Source organism: Struthio camelus, chromosome Z (assembly GCF_040807025.1).
Source record: "Struthio camelus isolate bStrCam1 chromosome Z, bStrCam1.hap1, whole genome shotgun sequence".
Taxonomy (NCBI): Eukaryota; Metazoa; Chordata; class Aves; order Struthioniformes; family Struthionidae; genus Struthio; species Struthio camelus.
Window position 1 is genome coordinate 8,926,230 of NC_090982.1, and position 21,357 is coordinate 8,947,586.

Below are 21,357 nucleotides of genomic sequence, written 5' to 3' on the forward strand. Positions count from 1 at the left end.
GCAAATCAGCTGGAGGTCAGAGGTGCAAAGAGGGTTTTGTAGCAGGGTACCGTGTGTTTCATTCAGCTCTGACAAAGACGTCCTGTGACACATCAAGACAGCTTACGTGTGTTTCAGTTGCATTACCCCACTTCGCATTTGACATTAATGGTGTCTGATGGTTACGTTCATTAATATTTGTAAAGGACAAGAATATTGTTCAGCATTAATTCCTCTTCCAAATAAAGCATGAAGCAAAGAAATAAGTTAAATGCTCCAACAAGATTCGTCAAATAGATCTCAAGTAAATGGACCCTAAACTCATTTTATTCACGCTGTTCTTTACGTTTTCCTTAAATCATTGCTTTTCTACTCAAAAGATATTCTGGCAAAATGCTGCTCGCCCTGTAGAACATTGTAATGTTTGAGGTAAATGCAGTAAGTAAAAATAATTAATATTTAGCAAGATTAGTATTAAACAGAGACCATTCCCACCAAAGAAGGCTAAGATGGAAACTTCTTTCAAACAGGTTTAATCCTCAGATGGCATGTGGAATTTTAGTTGCATATTTTTGCATTTAGTTCCTTCTCCTTTTTATATTCCTCCGTTGTTTTTCTAAACCATCTTTTCATTCAGAGATAACAGTCCATTTCTACATATTAACTAATGGAGGCTTCTGAGCTTCCTGTGAAAGTTCAAAAAAATCTATAGGCAAAAATCTATAGGCATTACTTCACCTGTTACTGAACTACAGCTATCCTGTGGAGAACAGCAGTGGGACTTTAAACAGGCAAGAATGCATTAATTCTACTGCAATCTAGCAAAAACACTGGCATTAACATTTGTAATCATAAGAGTATTGTCAGGCAACTTAGGTATTAACAAACGATCAGGACCTTGCATTTTAAATCTGGTTTGAAAAAGATATGCCCACAAATACCAAATTTCTAGAATATCTGCATTCCAGGAACAGAACAGACCCGACTGTGTACTAAGACAGTCCCTATACCAAGATTTTACAGGTTAAACAGATTAAAGAAAACAAAAGGCCAGGGAGGCAAAGCAAAAAGCACACCCTAGTCAGCATCTTATCCCGTAGGTACTGAGAAAATTTTAGGAAGTTGCACCTTTAGGGTCTATGGCTATATCTTCATGACTGAAGCCCTAACAAATCTTCATGAGCTCTAATAGCCTTTTCCTTCATAAATTTGTCAAATCATTTTTTGAACCTGTGTGTACTTTTGTATAATCACATAATAGCACTGCTGAAAGCACTAGGAAGAGAACCCTGGTTCTCCTGCCACCCAAACTAATGAAGCACGCTGCTTTCAAACTTATTTTTTATCTTTTGTTCTCATTTAGCTTACCGTCGAGACGCAGGTAAAGGAAATTTCGAAATGCAAAGTAGTCTTCCATAATGGTCATGAGTGATGTCATTTGACAGAAAAGAAGCACACGATGGTTAGTGGCTCGTAGCTTTGGTAGAATACGATCAAGTAGCTCAAACTTCCCTGAAGCCCGATATAGTTCTGCTCTGTTGAAGAGAAAAAACACTGTAAATGCCCCAATGAGCCTGCATTTAGAAGAGTTTTTATTCGTTATTATGTCAGAGTATAAATACAGGGAGATTGACTTACTTAAGGGAAACAAGACTAATAGCACTTTTCTCTCTTTAAAATTGTTTATGTTCATTAAAATAAGAAGATAACAACCCACATGAGTTATTTGTGCATAACTACTTGTTAGAAATAATTATTTTTAATATAGAAACCCTGTGGACTCTGAATCACACAGAATACCTCCCTTTACAAAAATTGGTACTCTTTTTGGCCGTTGGCCATTCTGTGATTCTGCTTCACTATTTATCAAAACAAGCATTATTGCTGAAGTAGATAAGCATTTTATCAGTTAAGCAAAACCAGCAGGTGAATGTCTTTCAAACGATGTTTACTGCAGCAGTAAGTTGTATTCATCAGGTACATGTTAAAATCAATGCCCTTTCCATTCAACAATTATGCATGAAAGTGAATTATTCAAAACTGGGCCAATACACAGAGATAATGGGATAAGTTTGACCGGGGATGTACTCTATAATCACATATACTTAGCAGTCCAGCACTATATGTAGCCAGTCTGATTACACTCTTCTCTCTTCTGTGCTGTGAATAGCAAATCATACTCATAGCACGTAGGTTTAAGCCATAATTGAGAAAAATAATAAGAGTAACAAGGATGACTAAGTCAGCATGATAGTTATATGCTTTAGAAAAATAAGTTTCACATAACTTTTCTCTAATCCCGACTCTACCACAAAAATATAATTTTTCATTAGAAACTGTATACTTGGTCCAAAAGATAGTTGGCCTTCTGATAAGCATACACAAGTGCTCAGGAACTGGCAAAACTGTTTTAGACATAGATGGTCCGGTACACCAGTAAGGAAAAAAAAAAAAAAATAAAAGCATCATTAACATTTCAACAAGAAGGGATTAGGTGGAAGATACATACAGCCCTTCCATCCCTTGTTCAAGCTAGAAAGAATTTATTTCTAGGCAGTTGTACAAAGCAGTGCCAAGAACAAATTTAAGTCTGTTTCTATTTTTACGGTATCTATGTTGCTTTAAAAAAAAGGGGGAAAGGAATACATCAGTTAACCATATTCTTTGTCTGTTCTGGTTAGGGAGACAGAAAGTCATGAAAGCTTCATATAACATTTTTAGTGCTGGTATCTCTTACTTCAGGTGTGTGTCCTGTGCATCCTCTGCTTTCCTATAAAAGCACATAAAGGATAAAGTGATTGGCATTCTCCTCAAGTTTATCACAGACTAAAGCCCACAGTGCTGAGAAATGCTGGGACAAGATGGCATAATATAAGGCTGTAATTTGCCTCTGATCGGCAAGTAATCTAGATACGAGTACTCTTTAGACTTTTAAATGTCCTGCCATTACAGCCTCTCATGCTGAGAACCTCTGATAGTGGGGAGAATGCTCAGGTAGACATCCTGATTCCAACCAGTTTCTACCGAAAATCTGAAAAATCTCCTTTGATAAAAGAAAGGGAGTTTGTCTATGCACATCAAGAGCTAAGAACAGTCTTGACCTTGAACAGACAGAAGGAAGGAGGCAAATATTTTTATAAAGAATTGAGAATGATATACGCACTTCGATTCAGGCTGGAAGAAAATATTCTTTTCTTATTCAGAATCAGAAAATATCAGAACATTCTGCTAACTGAAATACTTTCTGAAACTTCAAAAGCAATGCGTTTCTATGTGAGACTGATCCTTAAAAAATGGACAAGGTAGATGCAGAATAAGGCAGTAAAACGTGGATGTGCATAAGCTAATCATGGAAGACTTCCTCTAAAACACTCATCTCCCTTTAGCCGATGCTATCCTGACAAGGTAGCCCCTTCTATGTTTGTATAAATTGGATGGTGCTGGTGTTTCCGGTAGTAGCAGTGTTCTGTCCTTTTTTCTTGGGATCTAATGTTAACTTTGAAGAAGTGCTTCTCACATAAAATTTTACATTTGTGTCTCGCAATGTGTGCATTTTGGCAAACATCACAACAGCGAGCATTCAATTCTCGCGAGGAAAAAAGAAAAGAAACACCTGCTTCATCCATCTTTTAGAGCCTGAGATTCAGAAGGTGACCTCCTAATTCCCCTTTAACCTAATATAATAGGAATTAGATAAATTAACTAATATAATGAACATATGAGCATCAAACTTTTGTCAATTTTTGGACTGAACAAAAGAGAAGTTGGCACGTGGGAAATCCACCACAACAGAGTCTTGCACAGGAAAAATCACAATAGTATAGCTAGATATAATCAGCTAACACAAACAGCTATGCAGAAGGAGCAAGAAGACTTTGGAAGGCTTTCAAGTTGACTTTTACGTTTTTTCTCATTGGTCTGGATTAGCAAAAGGATGGAAGAGGATAAAAGCACAATTAATTGTACAGAAACTACTATGAGAACTTCAAATCTCATGTTTCAAGCATATGGGAGTTTTCAGAAGGACCTTTACACATACTCTTATAGACTTTTTTAAGGTCTATACCTTAGGAAAAAAGTAGATGTTAAAAGAACCTGTGAACAAATGACAGAGGACTTGTTACCAGGAGATCTTAAAATTCAGTCATTGTTCATGAAGATAACTGACATTACTACATTACTTTGAACTATTAAGAACTGGATATAAATATACATTGACGTTTCTGCTTAAGCATATTAGTCACTGTTGATAACGTTTCATCTTGTTGTAACAAGTTGCTGGAGTAAATAAATACGTATTTGTGCTAAAAGTTACCTCAAAACTATTAAATAAGCAGAAGATTATTAATAGTTTACCAGTAAACAAATAATTTGGTTATGACCGTGTTTATTTAAATTACTCACAAACTAGGGAAATTTACAGGTGAACCGGTATCTTTAACAGAAAGCGTGATACGAAAACATTCCTCCACGTCATGACAACACCATATTAAGGCTTGCTGGAAAACAGTCCTAATTGAGTATTTTCACAAAAGTTCTGAGAACAAAGGAATTTAAAAGGTTCCACTAGAGAACGTTTGCTAGCACTTCATGAATTTGAACAGTAATAAAGGGAAAGAAGGGATGAAGGAAAATTGGAAATGGTAAAGAATGACAGTAAAGAAATACAGAAATGTAAACACCAAGAACCTCTGCAGTGACGGCTGGATAACGTCCTGTAGTTTGGCAAAGGTGTTAAACTTCTCCCTAATCTAGCATAGATTGGTGTACTTTTAGCAATAAATCAGTATTTAAAAATAATAGACCTGTATATGACTTCTATAATTTATCTTTACGTGGTGGGAAAAGACGAAGAAAAAGGCTTTTGCCACAGTAACGGAAAAGCTTTCTCCAGTACCAGAAATACTTCTTTCATGTTCAACTCAATTCCAAGAATTCTGTGAAAGAAAGTATCCTATGTACAAATCACTAGTTTGATGTTGATGAAAATCACTCAGAATCCATCTTCTTACGTTCTCCTAATCATTATCTGCTTTAGCTGAATGCTTTTCTTTAAGATGCAAGACTCCTTCACATCAGTCAGAGAAACAGCTTTCCTGCTCAGAAATTAGCGATGCAACACAGATCCAGCATCATTCAGAAGGAGAATCCAGATGCTCCTCATTAACCCCATGGATAATAACAATATTAAGTTGCTAATTCAGAGGAAATATCTGTTCAAGTAAGAGGCACCCTCTTAGACTGGAGGACTATAGCAATAGCTTTACATTGATCAGGCTCTTTTTAAAGCATAGCATTGCTATGACTGATTACATGTATTTTAGAAATCACTTAAATTTGGTAGCATATATCTTCTAGAAACAGGAGGTGATACAGCAGTTTCAACAGAACAGGAAGAAAAATAAGAAGAGTTACCCATTGATGACACCATTTGAGTAGCCTAGGTGTTCAGCAAAGGACTCCTGTAGAGTTATAAACAATAAATGAATTATTGGAGGCTACACAGTGGCCAACAATCATGCATCCTTTCATCAACTAAATACATGAACGTTGAGGTTTCAGTTCCATTACACACATATCTTTGGAATCTGCCTTATAGCAGTAGTGCTCTGCTTAACTTTTCCTTGTACTGTTATTACTTGAAATTCTTTGTTTACAGGAGTAACTTCTCTCAGCCTGCATTCTACTAGATAAAAATATTGTAGATCCTAATTAATTTATACTAATTGCTGGAAAATCCATTTGCAAGTTACTGAATTTCATGAATTAACATATAACAGAACTAACAAAAACTACAATGATAATAAATCATAGGAGGTACTTGTCCATTTATTCATGAACTGTAGCTACATTTTATACATTTATGATACATTTCTAGACACTTTAATATATTTATAAACTTTGAGTTCTAATGAGAAATGCCACACAGATAGTGTACTTTTGCTAAAAATAAATAAATAAATAAGTAAATAAAAAGTAGATACTCTAAAAGATCAGCAGTCTGCTACTATCCAGCATTTTGAAATAACATCTCTGTTTCATATATTAGGTTTAAGTACAGAGGTTTACAACTACCAACAGGCAGTAGAAAGTTGCTCTGGAATAACCTGAATCTGAAAAGCTTCTCTTTCTAAAGATAGTGCCTCCAAAAGAATAAGCACTTTAAAAATAAACTGCAGATTGACAATAAAAATCTTGTGGCAACTGATTTCCTCCCTAATATAATGGACTGGAATGAGTGCATTTTTCAAATGTATCCTTTCCAGTACAAATGATATGGACAGAGATGTTCCCCCTCAAATACATACACTACAACATTAGTTTTCTATTACGTTAGCCATTTGAAAAAGAAAGATTCTTGCAATTAAAAATGGCAGCCTTACCTCAATGTGCTGAAACATATATGGGTGGTTGCATATCTTTCTCAATTGCATGATAGTGTTCATAAGAGTCTTTGCCCCACCTTTCCCCTATGGGAATAAACAATGCAAATCCAGTGAATTTGTTTTCCTAGTTTTGAAACTTTTGAAAGACATTTTTTAATGAAGGCATAAAAATACTTCTGCGACAAACCTGAACACCAGAAGCTGAAAAATATAGTGCAATTATCTTGCTGTACAATTTCACCTATTGTAAGGATGATCCATAAAGAAAAAGAACATGAAGACCTGCAAGTAATTTGCTAAGTGCAAGGTATCTCATATCTATCTATTGCAATCACACTGGGAGGAAGCGCAACTACTGCCCTGCTTACTGCACATTTATACAGCTTAGTATGAAGCCATACAAATTACATTGGGTCTGAATACCCCTAGCAAGGAATGGTACTTGCCAGATGCCTTTCAACTCTCCACTATCTTCTCCTGCCAGTTAACTGAATGTATGGGTTTCTCTTTCCAGAACAGGTAAAATACAGGGCTCTAGGCAGCTAGAAATGACCACACTCTATGAGTCATCTTCATATCTAACAAAGAATAATCTCAAAGCCTGCCCTACAGTGAATTTGATTTGGAAGCGCAATAGATTTCAGACAATAGTCAATTCAGACATAATAAGCTATGCTATCTTAAAAATAATAAACATTACTAGGTGTTTGACAAGTGTTTGTCAAAGTTAATATGATATGGTGTTACCAAACCTGAATCTAGCAACAGTAATTAGATTGTAACTATACAGCTTAGTCTCTTTCAGGTGCCATTTTGACTTCCTGTAACTTTAGGACACTGTAGTTAGAGTGGCTGCAGTTTTCCAAGCTTACGGTACTGGACTCATTCAGATTTATTTTTAAAATCTCAGCCAATACGATTCAGCAATTTCTAAGAGTAAAACTAGGGAAAAGTACACTACCTGATCATATTACATGCTAGCAATATTTTACTATTCTCTGCAAAGTACTGTCAAATCTTAACTTCTAGAGCAGGCTGCTTACATTTGAAGGGGAGAGTCTACACATCTAAATCTTGCTATTCTTTTCAAAATCCCCTCCAATACACTCCAAAATGCAGTTAGCATTTGCTCAAGAGAGAATTCCTAGAGCTCTGCACCTTACTAAATTCTCACTAGTCCGAGCTGGTTCCAGGCCAGAGTTGTGGAATGACACAACTTTTTTCTAAGACCTGCACAGTTGCAGCCAAAAGTTCTCAGCAACCGCTACCCCCCCCCCCCCGCTGGCACCAGGTAGCATGGATAAGAGAGCCTGATGAAGTAGATACAGAAAATAATAAAGCCTGAAAGAAGGGGGAAAGATGGAAAAAATTTTAGACCTCTAGTGGGAGGAGGGAGGTGTTCTGAAGACAGCAGACAATTAGGTCTGATTAAGTAAAAATCTGCGTGGAGGAACAAGTTAAGAAAAAAAAGGAGAGACGATTCTGACTGGTCAGTGAGAAGAAAGAGAACAGACAGGGAGACAAGCAGAAGACTGAGATGCACAATGAAATCTGGAGGGCAAAAGGAAGCACAGTAAACTACAAAATTACGTTAAAAGCATAACAAAAGAACAGAAATTTATGTTTACAAAGTACTCAAACTACAGAGATGAGTGTGAGAGAATATCTGATGAGAAAAATACTAGCTTTGACCAGAGTCTGAATAATCAATCACAGAAAAAACACTTGACTGCACAAAATAAAGTAGTTAAAAAAGGGTAACATTCTGCATGGGAAATGCCACCCATTGTACCAAATCAATACACAACAGGATGCTGCAAAAACAGTTTGTGATTATGTTGTATCATTCATACAAACATAATGGAGCCATATTTTAAGGGCCTAGCACAAAGACAAGCTGTTACACATCAGCTGTTCTGTCGTGCCTGTGTGTTCTTACTCTCATGGTGAATTCAGGCTACCTCACAGTTATTGCAATGCTAAATGCGTATGCACAAATAAGCTGATGAATGGCAACTTGTTTTCTCTACATTAACTTAATCAAGTACCAATGTCCCACGCTGGTATAATCAACATTTACTTTGGCATACTCTAACATGTGACTAACTGACTTTGAATGTTATTGTTCTTTAATAAAACCTTTTTATTAGCAGATCTTACAAGGATGTATGAAGGCAGGCAAAACACCTCAGCTGGCTGAAACAAGATTTGTACTTAACTCATAACTCTGAAAGACAAGATGAGCAACCTGCATTAGACAGTGCTGCCACATCACAATTACTCAAGTTCCTGAACAGATTAAACTCAGGTAAGAGAAATGTTGCTTTTTCAAGCATTGTTTTTTCTCAGAAATGCATTGTAACTACAGTGAATACAAGTAATACATTTTTTTGGTGAATACACAGTGAATACACAGCACAAATTGCTGTTTTTTTAAAACAAAAGCATATCTGATAGAGGAGATTTCTTTTCCCATGAGAGAGATCTGCAGTAAGAACCTAAATATTAATTTTATAAAACTGAAGTCATACAGTTAACATTTAATCATATCGTATTGTTTCCGAGGTGTTCTAGTCCTCCCTTTTTACCTTCTTGTCTTTCTCAGAACCATCTGTAAGAAGGATTCCCTTGGCTTGCATGTGACGGTACAGGATCTTCTGAAGAGCTGACATATCGCATTTGATGACATATTCCACCTAGTGTAAAAAACAATACATAAACAAACTGTAAAATTTTGCCATGATATAATAATGTTAGTAGACTCTAACTGTAAGTTCTTTCCATCCAACGACAGTAAACAAAAAGCTATGCATCTTTTATCTGTATCCTAACAGCAGCTTTGATTTCTGTGAGCAGCAATACAGCAAGCACAGCAATGGGTAGCTCAAAACATTACCTATGAGATTCACAGTTACTACAAAACATGACTGCAGATTCAGTGCTGTTTTGCAACATACAAATATATTTTTTAAATTTCTTTCTGTAATTTTAACAAAATATTTTCTTTTTATGTTTAATTGAAATGCTTAATATGTCATTAAAAAAAATCTCTGAACGTTTAATAACCTGTGAACTCTTATTATGCTTGCAAAACATTATAAGAACATCAGTCATCACTGTATAGTTTGCACAAAACAAATAAGCATCCTTTACAGAGCCTAATTAGTATTTCACATAAGTTGGGATGGAAAAACGCTGTTTTCTGCATATCAACTAGAAATAAGGGGAATTAATGAAGTGGTGTGTGATCCCCAATGCAGTTCATCTTCTTGCTCAGTTTTGTAAAATTATACTTGTTACTGCAGGTTTTTACTGCACACCATCCTTAAATCCAGTAACACATAGATTTCATACTCCAATTTAATACATCTTTTTCTATTACCCAATTTCCAGATTACAGTAACTAGGTCTTTACTAACTAAAGTAAAATAATAACGTAATAAAGATAGACTAATAGCGAGAAATCTTGCCAGCAGTTACTACAAGAAACTGCCTCATGTTTAATAAACAAACTGAAAAAAAAAAGATCAGGTTATTTTCTACACAGAAAGACAGGAGGATGACCAGAGATAAGAGAAGTGAGCATTAATTTAATGGCTTATCAGGACTTTTCAGGTCAGATTGAACTGATTAACAGGCTTGGGTCAACATGTACATACTCTAGTTTGGACTAATATTTTTTTTCTAAGCAAGATACAGAAATGAATGAAACATGGTCCACTAAATAACAGTGTGTATGCAACTGGTAAATCCTTTTCCTCCAATATCTATTAATATATTTATGAAATAGAGTGTCTCCAGTTGGCAGAAATCTGAATAGCAATAAACATTTCAGCAATTTTTACATATTTAAATATGTTTCATTCCCAAATCAGTGCTGTATAGGAGGGTACCAGGAATTTGACCTTTGAAGAAAACAGAAAGCCACAACAGTAATAAGGTTCACAACATAAAGATGAGAATGACCTTTAATAACTACATCTATCCTTTAGATACTGTCATTGAGCATTTGTACAAAGAGCTCTTTGTTCATTCAGCCAGTGCTAGTCAACTCATAACAAACTCATAACAATTTCATTTTTGGAATGGTTTTAAACTAGTCGACTTAAGCACCAAACAGTTCCCAACCTGCCTTCAGATTTACTTTTTGATTTAGTTGCTGCTGGTTTTTTGGGAAGGGTGAAAGGAAAAGGAGATGTGGGTTTGCAGTAGCAGATGGACTGGGGCATGATGAATTGCCCAGTGATTAAAAGCAGTGATCTTTCAAATCAGAGATGAATTTTAGATTCTGAGATGCAGCCAGTAGTTAAAAAAAATATGGAGAGAATTTCAATAAAACACTTCATATAACTCAAAAATCCTAGAATGTTAACCTAGGACCAAATTCTGTTTGCTTTATAACATCAAGTAGTCCTTTTGGAGTTTCCATGAAACAATTCAGGTGCCAAAGGTTCTACTCAGCACAAGCAGGAGAGGCAAAATCAAATCCTCTATGTATGGCCAACCCAGTTACTTCTCAAAAACAAACACTAAGGAAATAAGCTGCATTTCTTACATAAACCATGGATGACAACAAACAAAATCAAAAGCTGTAGGACTGAAGAGGGAGTCTGAGACTGCAGAAACTTCAGGTCTTCACAGCGTTCCTTACCAGTCAGAAGAAGAAATATCACAATATGCTTACAAAAATAAGTACTAAACCCCTTCCACAACTCCTCTTATTGCAAACCTTTTCTGGCAGCTGAGACTCGACCTCCTTCTTCAATCTTCTCAGCAAGAAGGGTCGAAGCACTTTGTGGAGACGACGGATGATCAGAATAGTCTCTTCCTCATTTAAGTCCACCTACAGAAGTTACAAGACAACTCAGTGCATTATGTAACGTCTAGCCTCTTATAGAAGATAAGTATTTACAGTAATTACTTGTATGTTACAACCAAACCGATTCAGAGCCGAGAAAGAGACAAACTTCATAGACATTATAAAAGGTAGCTTTTAGTTATGTTAATTTCCTAAGCACAAGGGAGAGTTCAAACAGTACTCCTTCAGTGTAAACTCTTTTTTGCTTTTCAGAGTGTTTTTTTTTTTCCTGATGTTTTAAGAAAACTGCCATAGTACCCTTTCTCCAGTCATGGCAAACGGAGCGTTGAACCACTGTTCAAATGTGCTACAGCTCTTGAAAATGGTTGGAAGGAGGAAGTTGAGAAGAGCCCAAAGTTCAGGCAGTTTGTTCTGCAAAGGAGTCCCAGTCAGCAGTATCCGCCTAGGGGCCACATAGTGCGTGTTTAAGACCTGAGTCAGCTTGCAGTGATGGTTCTTCATTCGATGGCCTTCATCTACTATCATGTATTTCCATCGAATCTGTAAGAGGAAGAAAAGTTGGTAAAGTTTGAGCAGGACAGACTTGGATTACTCCCAACACATTTAAAACAGGAACATCTCAAACCCAAAACATCTGTCATTCTCATTTATGACTAAAGTCAAATTAGGCAGTATCCAAGTATCAGTGGCCTCACAAGCAAAAAATAGGAATAAAAATAGGTATGCTGAATCTGCAACTTGACTTGCAACAGCAAACAGCTGATTCCTCCCATTTTTGGAGAGGAGTTCAGGTGACTGGCTCTTCAAGGCCAGAATATATTTTACTGGGGAAGAAAAAGAGCAGAAGTAACTCCAAATAAACCTGTCTGAAACAAGAACATAGATAACAGGCAGCAGCATTTTCTCACAAAATAACTATGGTCTCAAAATGCGGCAACCCTGGATTTTGCTGTGTTTCAGCTAATCTCTACCTTTTATCTCAAGAATGAAGAATTAAGATCAACTCAGGGCATCCTGTTGTATAAAGTTTCCAGGTCTTAATGTGACAGTTTAAACATGGTCAGGGTAGATGCTGAAAGAAAGTTCTCCAAGTTCTCTATCACTTTCTATAGTATGACACAGACAGTTAACATATGTGCCACTGGATGAACTGTATGGGTCACTGCTTGAGTGCAAGTTCCATAGCTTCTTGTTTTCACACACTTGATGTCAGCTGTTTCTGTTTTAAGAGCATATGCTGCCTCACAATCTTCTTTGCAAGAAGGCTGTCAAGCTTACAGGTGTGAAGCTTTCCGCACCTCTTGCTGCTTTATACGTTCTCTCACTGAGACACTCAAGGCTGGCAAAGCGGACCAGATAAACAGCAGATAAGCATGTGTAACCTAATCAAAACAATATTTCCCTCCCTTGGATGTTAGGCAGATATATGAACCCCAGGCAATGTGACTTAAGTATGTAAGTCAATCCACATGCCAAGATCATACCCTTCTATACCCAGTTAACAAATCTGTTGCAGTTATGTGAAACATTTCAGTCATGTGATGGGGTATGCATATGCATCCGCAGCACCATAATAAGGCTATGACACACCGACTATATGACTTGGAAGACCTCAGTTTGTAGTCTTCAAGTACTTTCACAGATGCTAACTAATGCCACTTTCAAGACAGGTTGGATGGCGCACTGCTGTTTGCTCCTACCTTTTAGCTAGGCTGAGCAAAAACTAGAAGGAAAGGAAAACTCTACAGTCTCAAACTGTTCTCAAGCATTCAGAATCATGCCAGTAAAATGTATTCATGCCTTTAAATGTCTTTGTATCACAGAGGGAAAAAAAGAGAAATCTAAATATGTAATCGAATTAAAAGAAGTGAAAATGAAAACAAAGAGACAGTAAGACCACACAGTTTCTCAGAACAGCAAAACACCTGCTTGGTCTGCTCTCTGCTTATATGAAACAGTATGAAATATATATGAAGCACACTACTGGAGAGTTTTCAAATCAGTTTTCAATATCTGAGGCACCACTATTTGCTGCTCAGATTGTGAGTCCTTCAAAACCGGGTCTTGTGTAGTAATGTGGGATACCAAATTCATGACATATGCAACTATTTAGCCACTTGGGAAAAAAACGTAGAGCTGGAGAGGCTCTAATAAAATTGAGCTTCAGGTCAGAAACAGAATGAAAGAAAACTTAGGGTCAGGACTGTAGATAAGGACAAATGTCATCATGCGGTAGGCAAAAAAATTCCATTTTTCCAAAGGCAAAGGGGTTCTAGAGTACTGATAAAATTCCACAGCAAAAGGAGTTAGTTTCCTAGCCGTATTCTGGTGTCTTCAGGGAGAAAAGCAGTGACTGATAAGTCCAATTATAAACAGAGGAATGGGAAAGTACATGAAAGGCCTAACTTTCATAGGAAGACAAAACAATAACACAGAACTACTCTGTAAAACAGAAATATGTATTTGGTGCTCTCATTATTTGATGGTATCTCGAAGGTCTTGCTGCTAAGAGAGGGAGGACATTCATTACCTTAGCAAGAATATGTTTGTCCTTTATTATGTACTCATAAGTAGTTAAAAGAACGTTAAATTTTCCACTTCGAAGCTGAGGAACAAGTGAGCGGCGCATTGCAGGTGTACCCTAAAAGACAGAGAAAAGAATGAAATAAAATAGATACGCATATCTTTACAATCATGAATGTGCAGACACAGAGGAAGCACATGAACCTGCAGTCCTACAGCACCATATCCTACATGTTGATAAACACCAGAGTGATTTCCCCAGCCGGCTTCTGGACTGTAAAGCTCTTTTTATGTGGGAGTGGAAGCATACAGCCCGTAGTTTAGTCTCCTTAGTGATTACTTGGCCCTGTTAGCACTACAGTAGCCAAAGAGCAAAATATGCAGCTATGTACAAAAGGTGAAGCATTTATCATTTGTGCTACTCTAATCAGAAGCTTTGCAATGTGATAATCAACAGCTTTCATTATGTGATAATTAACAGCACTTCATTATCTGAAAGTAATTACAGTTTATTACAGCCATCATCTTAGGATAACTAACTCTCACTCCTTAGGAATTTGTATGTTTACAAGCAAGCCTGTAGACACAGAGAAAAAGTAGGCTCTACTCTCATTCCTTCCACTTATATAAAAAAGCAAATCAAACCTTGTAAGATATTTTCACCACAGAAGGAGCCCACTTGTCAAATTCATATGTCCAGTTGGATAAAGTCCTACAGAGATTGTTAAGAAAAGGTAATATATTTCATTATTTGCTCAGCATAAACACATTAAATTTTACACATACACCATGTTTCCCAGTGGTTGCTGAATTTTCAATGCATTTCCTGTAATAAACAGTACATTAAAAAGAAGCACTTTACATATTGTAACAAAATATCTGGATGTTCCAGAGGGGAAGAAACAGAAAAAAGTGGGAAAAATGTCTTTCACCTCTTATTCAGAGGCCTCTTTATAACCAATTCAGAATAGTGCTTTATATAAACACCCTTCATATTTTGGAGAGCATTAAGGAGAAGAAAGATAACCCTGCAGAGAGGAGACTTGTATGTTACTTTATGCTATCTATCTCCCATAAGCTGAGGTGGCAACTTTTCAGATACAGCCTCAAGAAGTCTACAACTGAATTCACTTGTGTTCTGCTGTAATGATACGCTATTGCCACCCAGTGCCACTGTGCAGCTTTATTTTGCCAGTGTTGCTTCTGCAGTATGATTACAACGACCATCCACTACTTCTAACTCTAGAGCTCATCACTTGTATCCACACTATGAGGCAGAGCTCTGCTATTTATGTTAGCTAGTCAGTAGCTACCGCAGCAGAGCCAGAAGGCAGGGTACCTCAAAAGAAATTATAATAAACGGCCATGAATAAATTATATCCCAATTGTGCCACGCATCTACATGTTCTGCATAATTGATTGATTAATAAAAGACTAGCAAATGAATTATCTAATTAAAAGGTCAGAGAACTTTCACAGAGATGTAAGACACTTACCAATACAAGCAAAATAAACAAGCTACAAGCAAACAAATAAACAAGAGACAAGCAAATAAACAAACCCGCAAAACCCTGCATCAGTTTTACGTTGCCTGACAGCATCTATTTACAATACAACATTTTAAATAACTAAAATCCACATCCTGCCTTTGGAGAAAGAAAAAGGCATTAAAAAAAAGTGCAAAAGAAGTGGCATCTTGGAATATCAAGGAAAATAAAAAGGAAGTAACATGACAAATAATCATGAGCTGGACAGAGCTCTGAGACCAGGGTGCAACTATCACAGATATTTCTACATCAAGGGCTAATTCCACAGTACTTAAAAGGTTATCCAACATTATTAAAGTACAATTACCTAATGTTTGATGGATGCCTTTAAAAGAACTAAAAAATAGATTTTTAATATCACACAAAGTTCAGTGGAGAAAAATGCAGGCATGTAACAGGAAAGAAATATGATTACCCTTTTGGGGTTTATGTGTGGACTAAGTAACAGTAAATACATGATGCAGTTTGACAAAAGAATGGTCATTGAAACTAATGGAATTAAGCACTTTTACTAGTCATCCAGTCACCCTTCCAATGCCAGGCAATCAGCTGGGAAGTAAGGATCAAAGAAAATACACACTCATTGTAATCCCACCGTGTGCCTCTCTTGTCATGAAGTGAAAAACAAATGTGTGCTGCTAATAAGCCAATTTGCAATGCTTAGAATGATAATAATAGAACGAGATTCTTTACTTACGAAAGGGGAACAATAATGAGATAGGGGCCATTGAGTCTTTTGTGCTCCATCAGGTAAGTGATGAGTGCAATAGTCTGTATGGTTTTTCCTAGCCCCATTTCATCAGCTAAAATTCCATTCAAATTGTTATTATAGAGTGAAACCATCCATTCTAGTCCCTGGAGCTGAAAAGAAGAAGAATAATTTCAGTTATTTAAAATACACACAAATAATTAATACCACTATGACAGAAGCAAGCTTCTCATGCCCCTGTCTACTTAGATGCTGGATTTCCTTCAAAAGTACTACATGCATGGGGATCTGTGCATTCCATAACAACCCCCTACTGCTCCTCTGTCAAAAAAAATCAACTCCATCCCCCAAAGAAAACACAACAAAGGAATTTCTAATAACAGCTACACGAAAATCACTACTCCTTTTTAGGGGCAGTAGAGCCCATAATATGAAGTCCGATTTTATACATGGAGAAGGGTTCTTCTGTACTGAACACAAACAAACATATGCACTGATACATAAGGCTGCTTAACACTTGGCATTGCAAGAGTCTGTTCTTCAGTTTAAATAGTGCCAGATTTAAAACTTTCAGAATATATTTCATGCCATTTATGTGCATCAACAAAAACCTGCCAAAAAAAACAAACCTTTCAGGACCCTGCAACACATGTAAGCCTCTCACGTTTGCCTCCACCTTACACCCCCCAATTGTGTAATTGGTACCATGAACATCCGTTTTGTATTTGCAGTCATAACTCCATGTGTCACAGAAGGCATCCTCTGTCCAGTTACAACTTGTGTATAAAATCCCAGAGCTGGAAAGAAGTCAGAGTGCTGTAGCCAAGGAATGTGTACATAGCTGGGCTACATACCCAAAGGAGTACGGCTAGAAAGCACACCTCCTCTGTTGCATTTTAGCACTGAGACTACTCCCTTCTAACACAGCTTTCCACATATGTACTTATTAAATCACACATACAAGTACAATCTAGGACACATTTCTGCTTCTAAGATGCAGGTGCTTGGGGTGTCTCATGCATGGAAGGAGAAATAAATTAAGAGTTCAGCTAAGAAGTAGTGAGGGAAACACTGCATGTCTGAAGTAAGCTTCTGCGGCCTGATGACAGAGTACCCAAAACAATATTGTCAATTCTACTGGATTCATGCACATGCTAGCTGTTTTATACTTAGGTACTAAATTCTCTGAAAAACATTTTTATTGATCTCAGGGCACCAAGAGTTGCAGAACTTGTTCTGCAACTGTATGTCCCACTTACCAATTAGCTGTAGAACTGAGAATAAGAAAACCACCCCTTCTCTGTCATCACACTTACTTCGCTGACAAGTACCAACATGAAGGAAAAGATGGCCTGACCAAACTCAACAGTAACAAACACAGAAGGGCAGAAAAAGAGAAGTGGAGAAGGAAAAGGTAGATAAAACCTACACGACAGGGAAGGAAGTCAAAGGGAAAGTCATAGAACAGTCTCCTACAGAACATTCTTGCAAGAACCAAAGCCAAGCCTCAACACTTCTGTCATAAACCTCCTTACAAAAGTGTGCCCCTTATCTCTGGTGGTAGCGTTCGGTTTTACTGATTCAGTTGCTAGAGACTGCACTAAGGAGCAGAAGGACCTGACCAGTTGGTAATCACTGCAACTGTCTGTATAATTCCACAGACCGAATTACTTTGCTTCTTGGTATACTAGGGAAAATGCATTGCAAAAACAAAGACCTGCATGAATTAAGAATATTTCTAGGTTGCAAAAGTTAATTACAGTTTAGAAAGTAAAGGAATCATCATAACCTTAATTTCCTCTCCACGAGCATGTTAAGCCTACACAGCCATCCAATTACTATTGCATCCAGAGGACATTGACTTTATTTAGTGCATTAGCTAAACCTTCCCAGACAATTGAGCTGAGATTATCTAATAAACAAGGCTGCTAACTGCATCTATTGGATCCCTCTTCTTTTGATGCACAAGCTGGACAACGTACTGATGAAGCAGCAAAAATGAAGAGTTGAGAATGTGACATATTTCTCTGAATGACTGAATCCCATCTTGTCTTAACCTCAGAGCTCCTCATTGGTGCCAGAAAAATTATTTCATCTAATATTCTGGAATTGTTCATTGAATGACACATTAACCTTTTTGTTAAGGGCTCAAAGAAAGACACGTAGAAGTGCTAAGGATCCACAACAGAATTCAAACTGAGTTGGAGTTTTGCTATGAACACATAGGATCACAGGACAATTTGTTTTGGAGTTGACCTCAGGAGGTTTCTAGTCCAAACCTGTGCCCAAAGCAGGGTCAGCCACGACGTCAGACCAGGTTGCTCAGGGCTTTATCCAGCTGGGGCTGGAAAACATCCAAGGATGGAGACAGTCGAACCTCTCAGAGTCCCTGAGGCTGTCCTACTGGGGAAAAAGTTTTTCTCTATAACCAGTCTGATCCCTTTTCCTTAAACTTAAGCCCATTGTCTCTTTTTCTTCCACCATGCATCACTGTGAAGAGCCTGATAAAAATATGGAAGTTCTTTGAAAAAGAGAAGTCAGCTTAACAACTGAATTTTAAGTGATTTGAACAAGCTACTGTAATAGAAAGCAGTGCTGTAAGGGCAGCAGAGGCAGGGGCTGTAAATCATAACACTCTGCATGATCAGGAAACACTCCTCCTCCTTCTAGTTCTCTACAAGTACAAATAGACGTGTATCTTCATGTTATCTTGGTGAAAAAGTATTAATCTCTTTTTTTCATGTGGAAATAGAAATAATTTAGTGGCCTGACTGGAGAAAAGATTCTGAAAAGTTGCAGGTCCCAGCGGCTTCCTAGGAAGCTACAGAATAGCAGAAGTGTTGAAAGCAGGTACCAAGGCATTTTCAGTGATGCATGAACTTCACTTAGGTCAGAACACAGAAGTTCTCAGCTGCTAAATCCACTGCATGTCTTTAAAGAGTACAAGATATCAGCCTTCATATCAAAATGTTTTCTTAATTTCTGAATTTTTTTCTGTCAGTGCACTGAAATAATTCAGAATTTTTAATTCAAAAAATAAAATCCTAAAACTTTAAATATTAGAAGAAGAAATATATTATTAAGAAACCCCCACAGATGAAAACAATAAGCAGAATGGAAATACTAGGTCAGTAAGAAAGACAGCATAAACAAAATGCTGTTGGTATGCAATGAAAAAATTGCTACAGGTATACGTAGAAAGTTGATATTACTATTCAAGTGGTATGAATGGAATGCTATTATCAATAACATTATAGATACATATCATCATTTTTTCCATATAATCCCTGATTTCTAACCTAATAGAGACATTGTATTTCTCAAAAATTTTCCAATTTGTTGTTGGTTTTGACATACCATACTGAAGTGACCAGCAAAATCTAAGTTTTAAATTTTTAACATTTAAATAATTTAGCATGCTTTACTCAATGAAAGGCATATTATGCAGGAGCCTAGCATAATTGTACAAGATAGCTCTTCAACAGGCATTTTTTGCAACTTTTGAAGTTAACTCCAACTAGATTTCTCACCTGATAATGTTTTAGTGTGCCATTAATAAGAAGAGAAGACTGCTTCTCCACCCTTTCTGTGATCGCATGAGCAACGGTGTAGTAGGACTGAGACCCTCTGGCACTATATTGCATACTGTATTCATCATCCACGTCTTGTTTGGCTGTCCTGGAAAGCACACAAAAAACTACAGTAAATTCTCACAAACAAATATATTTTGACCACAGTTCACCGATTTATGTGCAAAGAAAGAGTGGAAAACCCCAGCTGTGGTGTGTGTGCCCAGAGGGTGGAAGCTACTTCGTAAGCAGCATACAGCTAATACCAGACGACCATGTTCCTTCTCCTGCAGAGGTTCATGTCAGAGGAGCTACTACAACTCGTTGAGATCTATTGCTCGTTGAGCAAACTATTTTGGCAGAATGCCATTAGAACAAATGATAATTCCTAACAAAAAGCAGCACCTAAAGAATACTCACTCAATGATTTGCTTAGCATCTTTCTCAGAAACTTCCTCACTGTTAGGATCCAGAAGTATCTTCTCATCTGCTTCTAACCTGCTTGATTCTTCTTCATCATCCTACCAAGACAGAAAAAGAACAGGAGCACCGGAGAGCGTAACATCGTCCTAAATCCTACCTGCAACTAGCATTCACGTATTTATTGGTAGATTTCATTGGTCAATGCTTTATAATAATAGGAATTATAACCAGTAAGTTCAACTGACACTTATCCTGCAACGACACTGCATTGCAACACAAAAAAAGATGATATTTGACATAGATTAACAAACTGGAAGTGACAATATGTCGCAGGAAAACAGAAAGTATTTTTTTTTCCTTTAATGGTTTCATTTTAAAAAACCTTATCCTAACTATCCTGTTCATGGAAAGGATTCCAATACTGTGCATATGTTTATATGATGTTCTAGAAGTGTCTTACTTTAATACAGCTTAAAAAAGTACCATGACCTGCTGGTTTAGCCTTTTCATTTATTAATTTTTTAGAAATAGACTACACCCTTACTTTCTTTTAAATAGTTTAATTCACCTTCTGGCTACAGTTGCAATACATGACAGATGGATGAATTTTGCATTTTATTGAGGGCTCTTCAACAACACCTGAACCATGTGAACCAACAACATAAATTCTCATTAATAAAGCAGAACAAAAGAGTGCTCTGACTTCTGCAGGTGCATTCTTGCCATAATGATTTCCCCAGGTCTAAACAACACAAAGAAGTCTTTATTAAAAATGCAGAAACAAATCTTTTGACATTCCTCCTAGAATATCATAGAATGTGGTCCAAATCTGACAGGTATTATGCCTCATCCCCTACCTCAATATTGAGAGTCTTGTAGGATTATAGTGACAGCGATTAGTCCTACGCTAAGTGTCTGAATTCTGCTTGTAGTTCTACAACTAGCCTATTGACTGAGGATTGTTCTTCTCTACTCCTCAGTCTTCCTCTCCTTTAGAAAGTATGCTGCTGAAAAATGCTCTGCCAGTATTGATTATTCACAGTATCTAATATTATGATCATGTAGGGTGAGAACCTTTATAATTTTTATTAGCTTCTTTTTAGAACTTCTGTAATGAAAGTATTTAAATCACTATAAAATACTGAATCAAATAAACCTAGGCTTAACAGTTTGATCCTAAGGCCCTGACATAATCCTTAACATTTCAATAAACATAATATATAAATAACAACTCTGTTTTTCAGAAGAGCCAATGAAACTCTCACTACATAAACACCTCCTACAGCCTTGAGAGGTTACACCATCCCCAATGTATCCCTAAAATATTGTACTTGTTTAATTTAAAATTCACGCAAAATGAATACATACTGGTTTGTGCCTCTATGCTCAAAGGTAAGCCAAG

General features: G+C 36.9%; 1 protein-coding gene across 18 annotated transcripts in view; it reads right to left on the minus strand.

The window, feature by feature from the left end:
- SMARCA2 (SWI/SNF related BAF chromatin remodeling complex subunit ATPase 2) overlaps positions 1 to 21,357 on the minus strand; it is a 118,977-nt gene that overhangs the window by 51,894 nt on the left and 45,726 nt on the right. For 11 of the 18 annotated variants that reach the window (XM_068926536.1, XM_068926529.1, XM_068926537.1 and 8 more), the window contains 12 exons: positions 19,953 to 20,053; positions 19,494 to 19,641; positions 15,952 to 16,115; positions 14,353 to 14,419; positions 13,715 to 13,825; positions 11,482 to 11,724; positions 11,095 to 11,208; positions 8,954 to 9,061; positions 6,363 to 6,449; positions 5,395 to 5,441; positions 2,717 to 2,749; positions 1,348 to 1,514 (listed from right to left, as the gene is read on the minus strand). In XM_068926536.1, coding sequence (XP_068782637.1) covers positions 1,348 to 1,514; positions 2,717 to 2,749; positions 5,395 to 5,441; positions 6,363 to 6,449; positions 8,954 to 9,061; positions 11,095 to 11,208; positions 11,482 to 11,724; positions 13,715 to 13,825; positions 14,353 to 14,419; positions 15,952 to 16,115; positions 19,494 to 19,641; positions 19,953 to 20,053 — 1,390 coding nt within the window. The remainder of the gene's footprint in view (positions 1 to 1,347; positions 1,515 to 2,716; positions 2,750 to 5,394; positions 5,442 to 6,362; positions 6,450 to 8,953; positions 9,062 to 11,094; positions 11,209 to 11,481; positions 11,725 to 13,714; positions 13,826 to 14,352; positions 14,420 to 15,951; positions 16,116 to 19,493; positions 19,642 to 19,952; positions 20,054 to 21,357) is intronic. The other 7 variants (XM_068926548.1, XM_068926542.1, XM_068926535.1 and 4 more) reach the window with 1 other exon arrangement.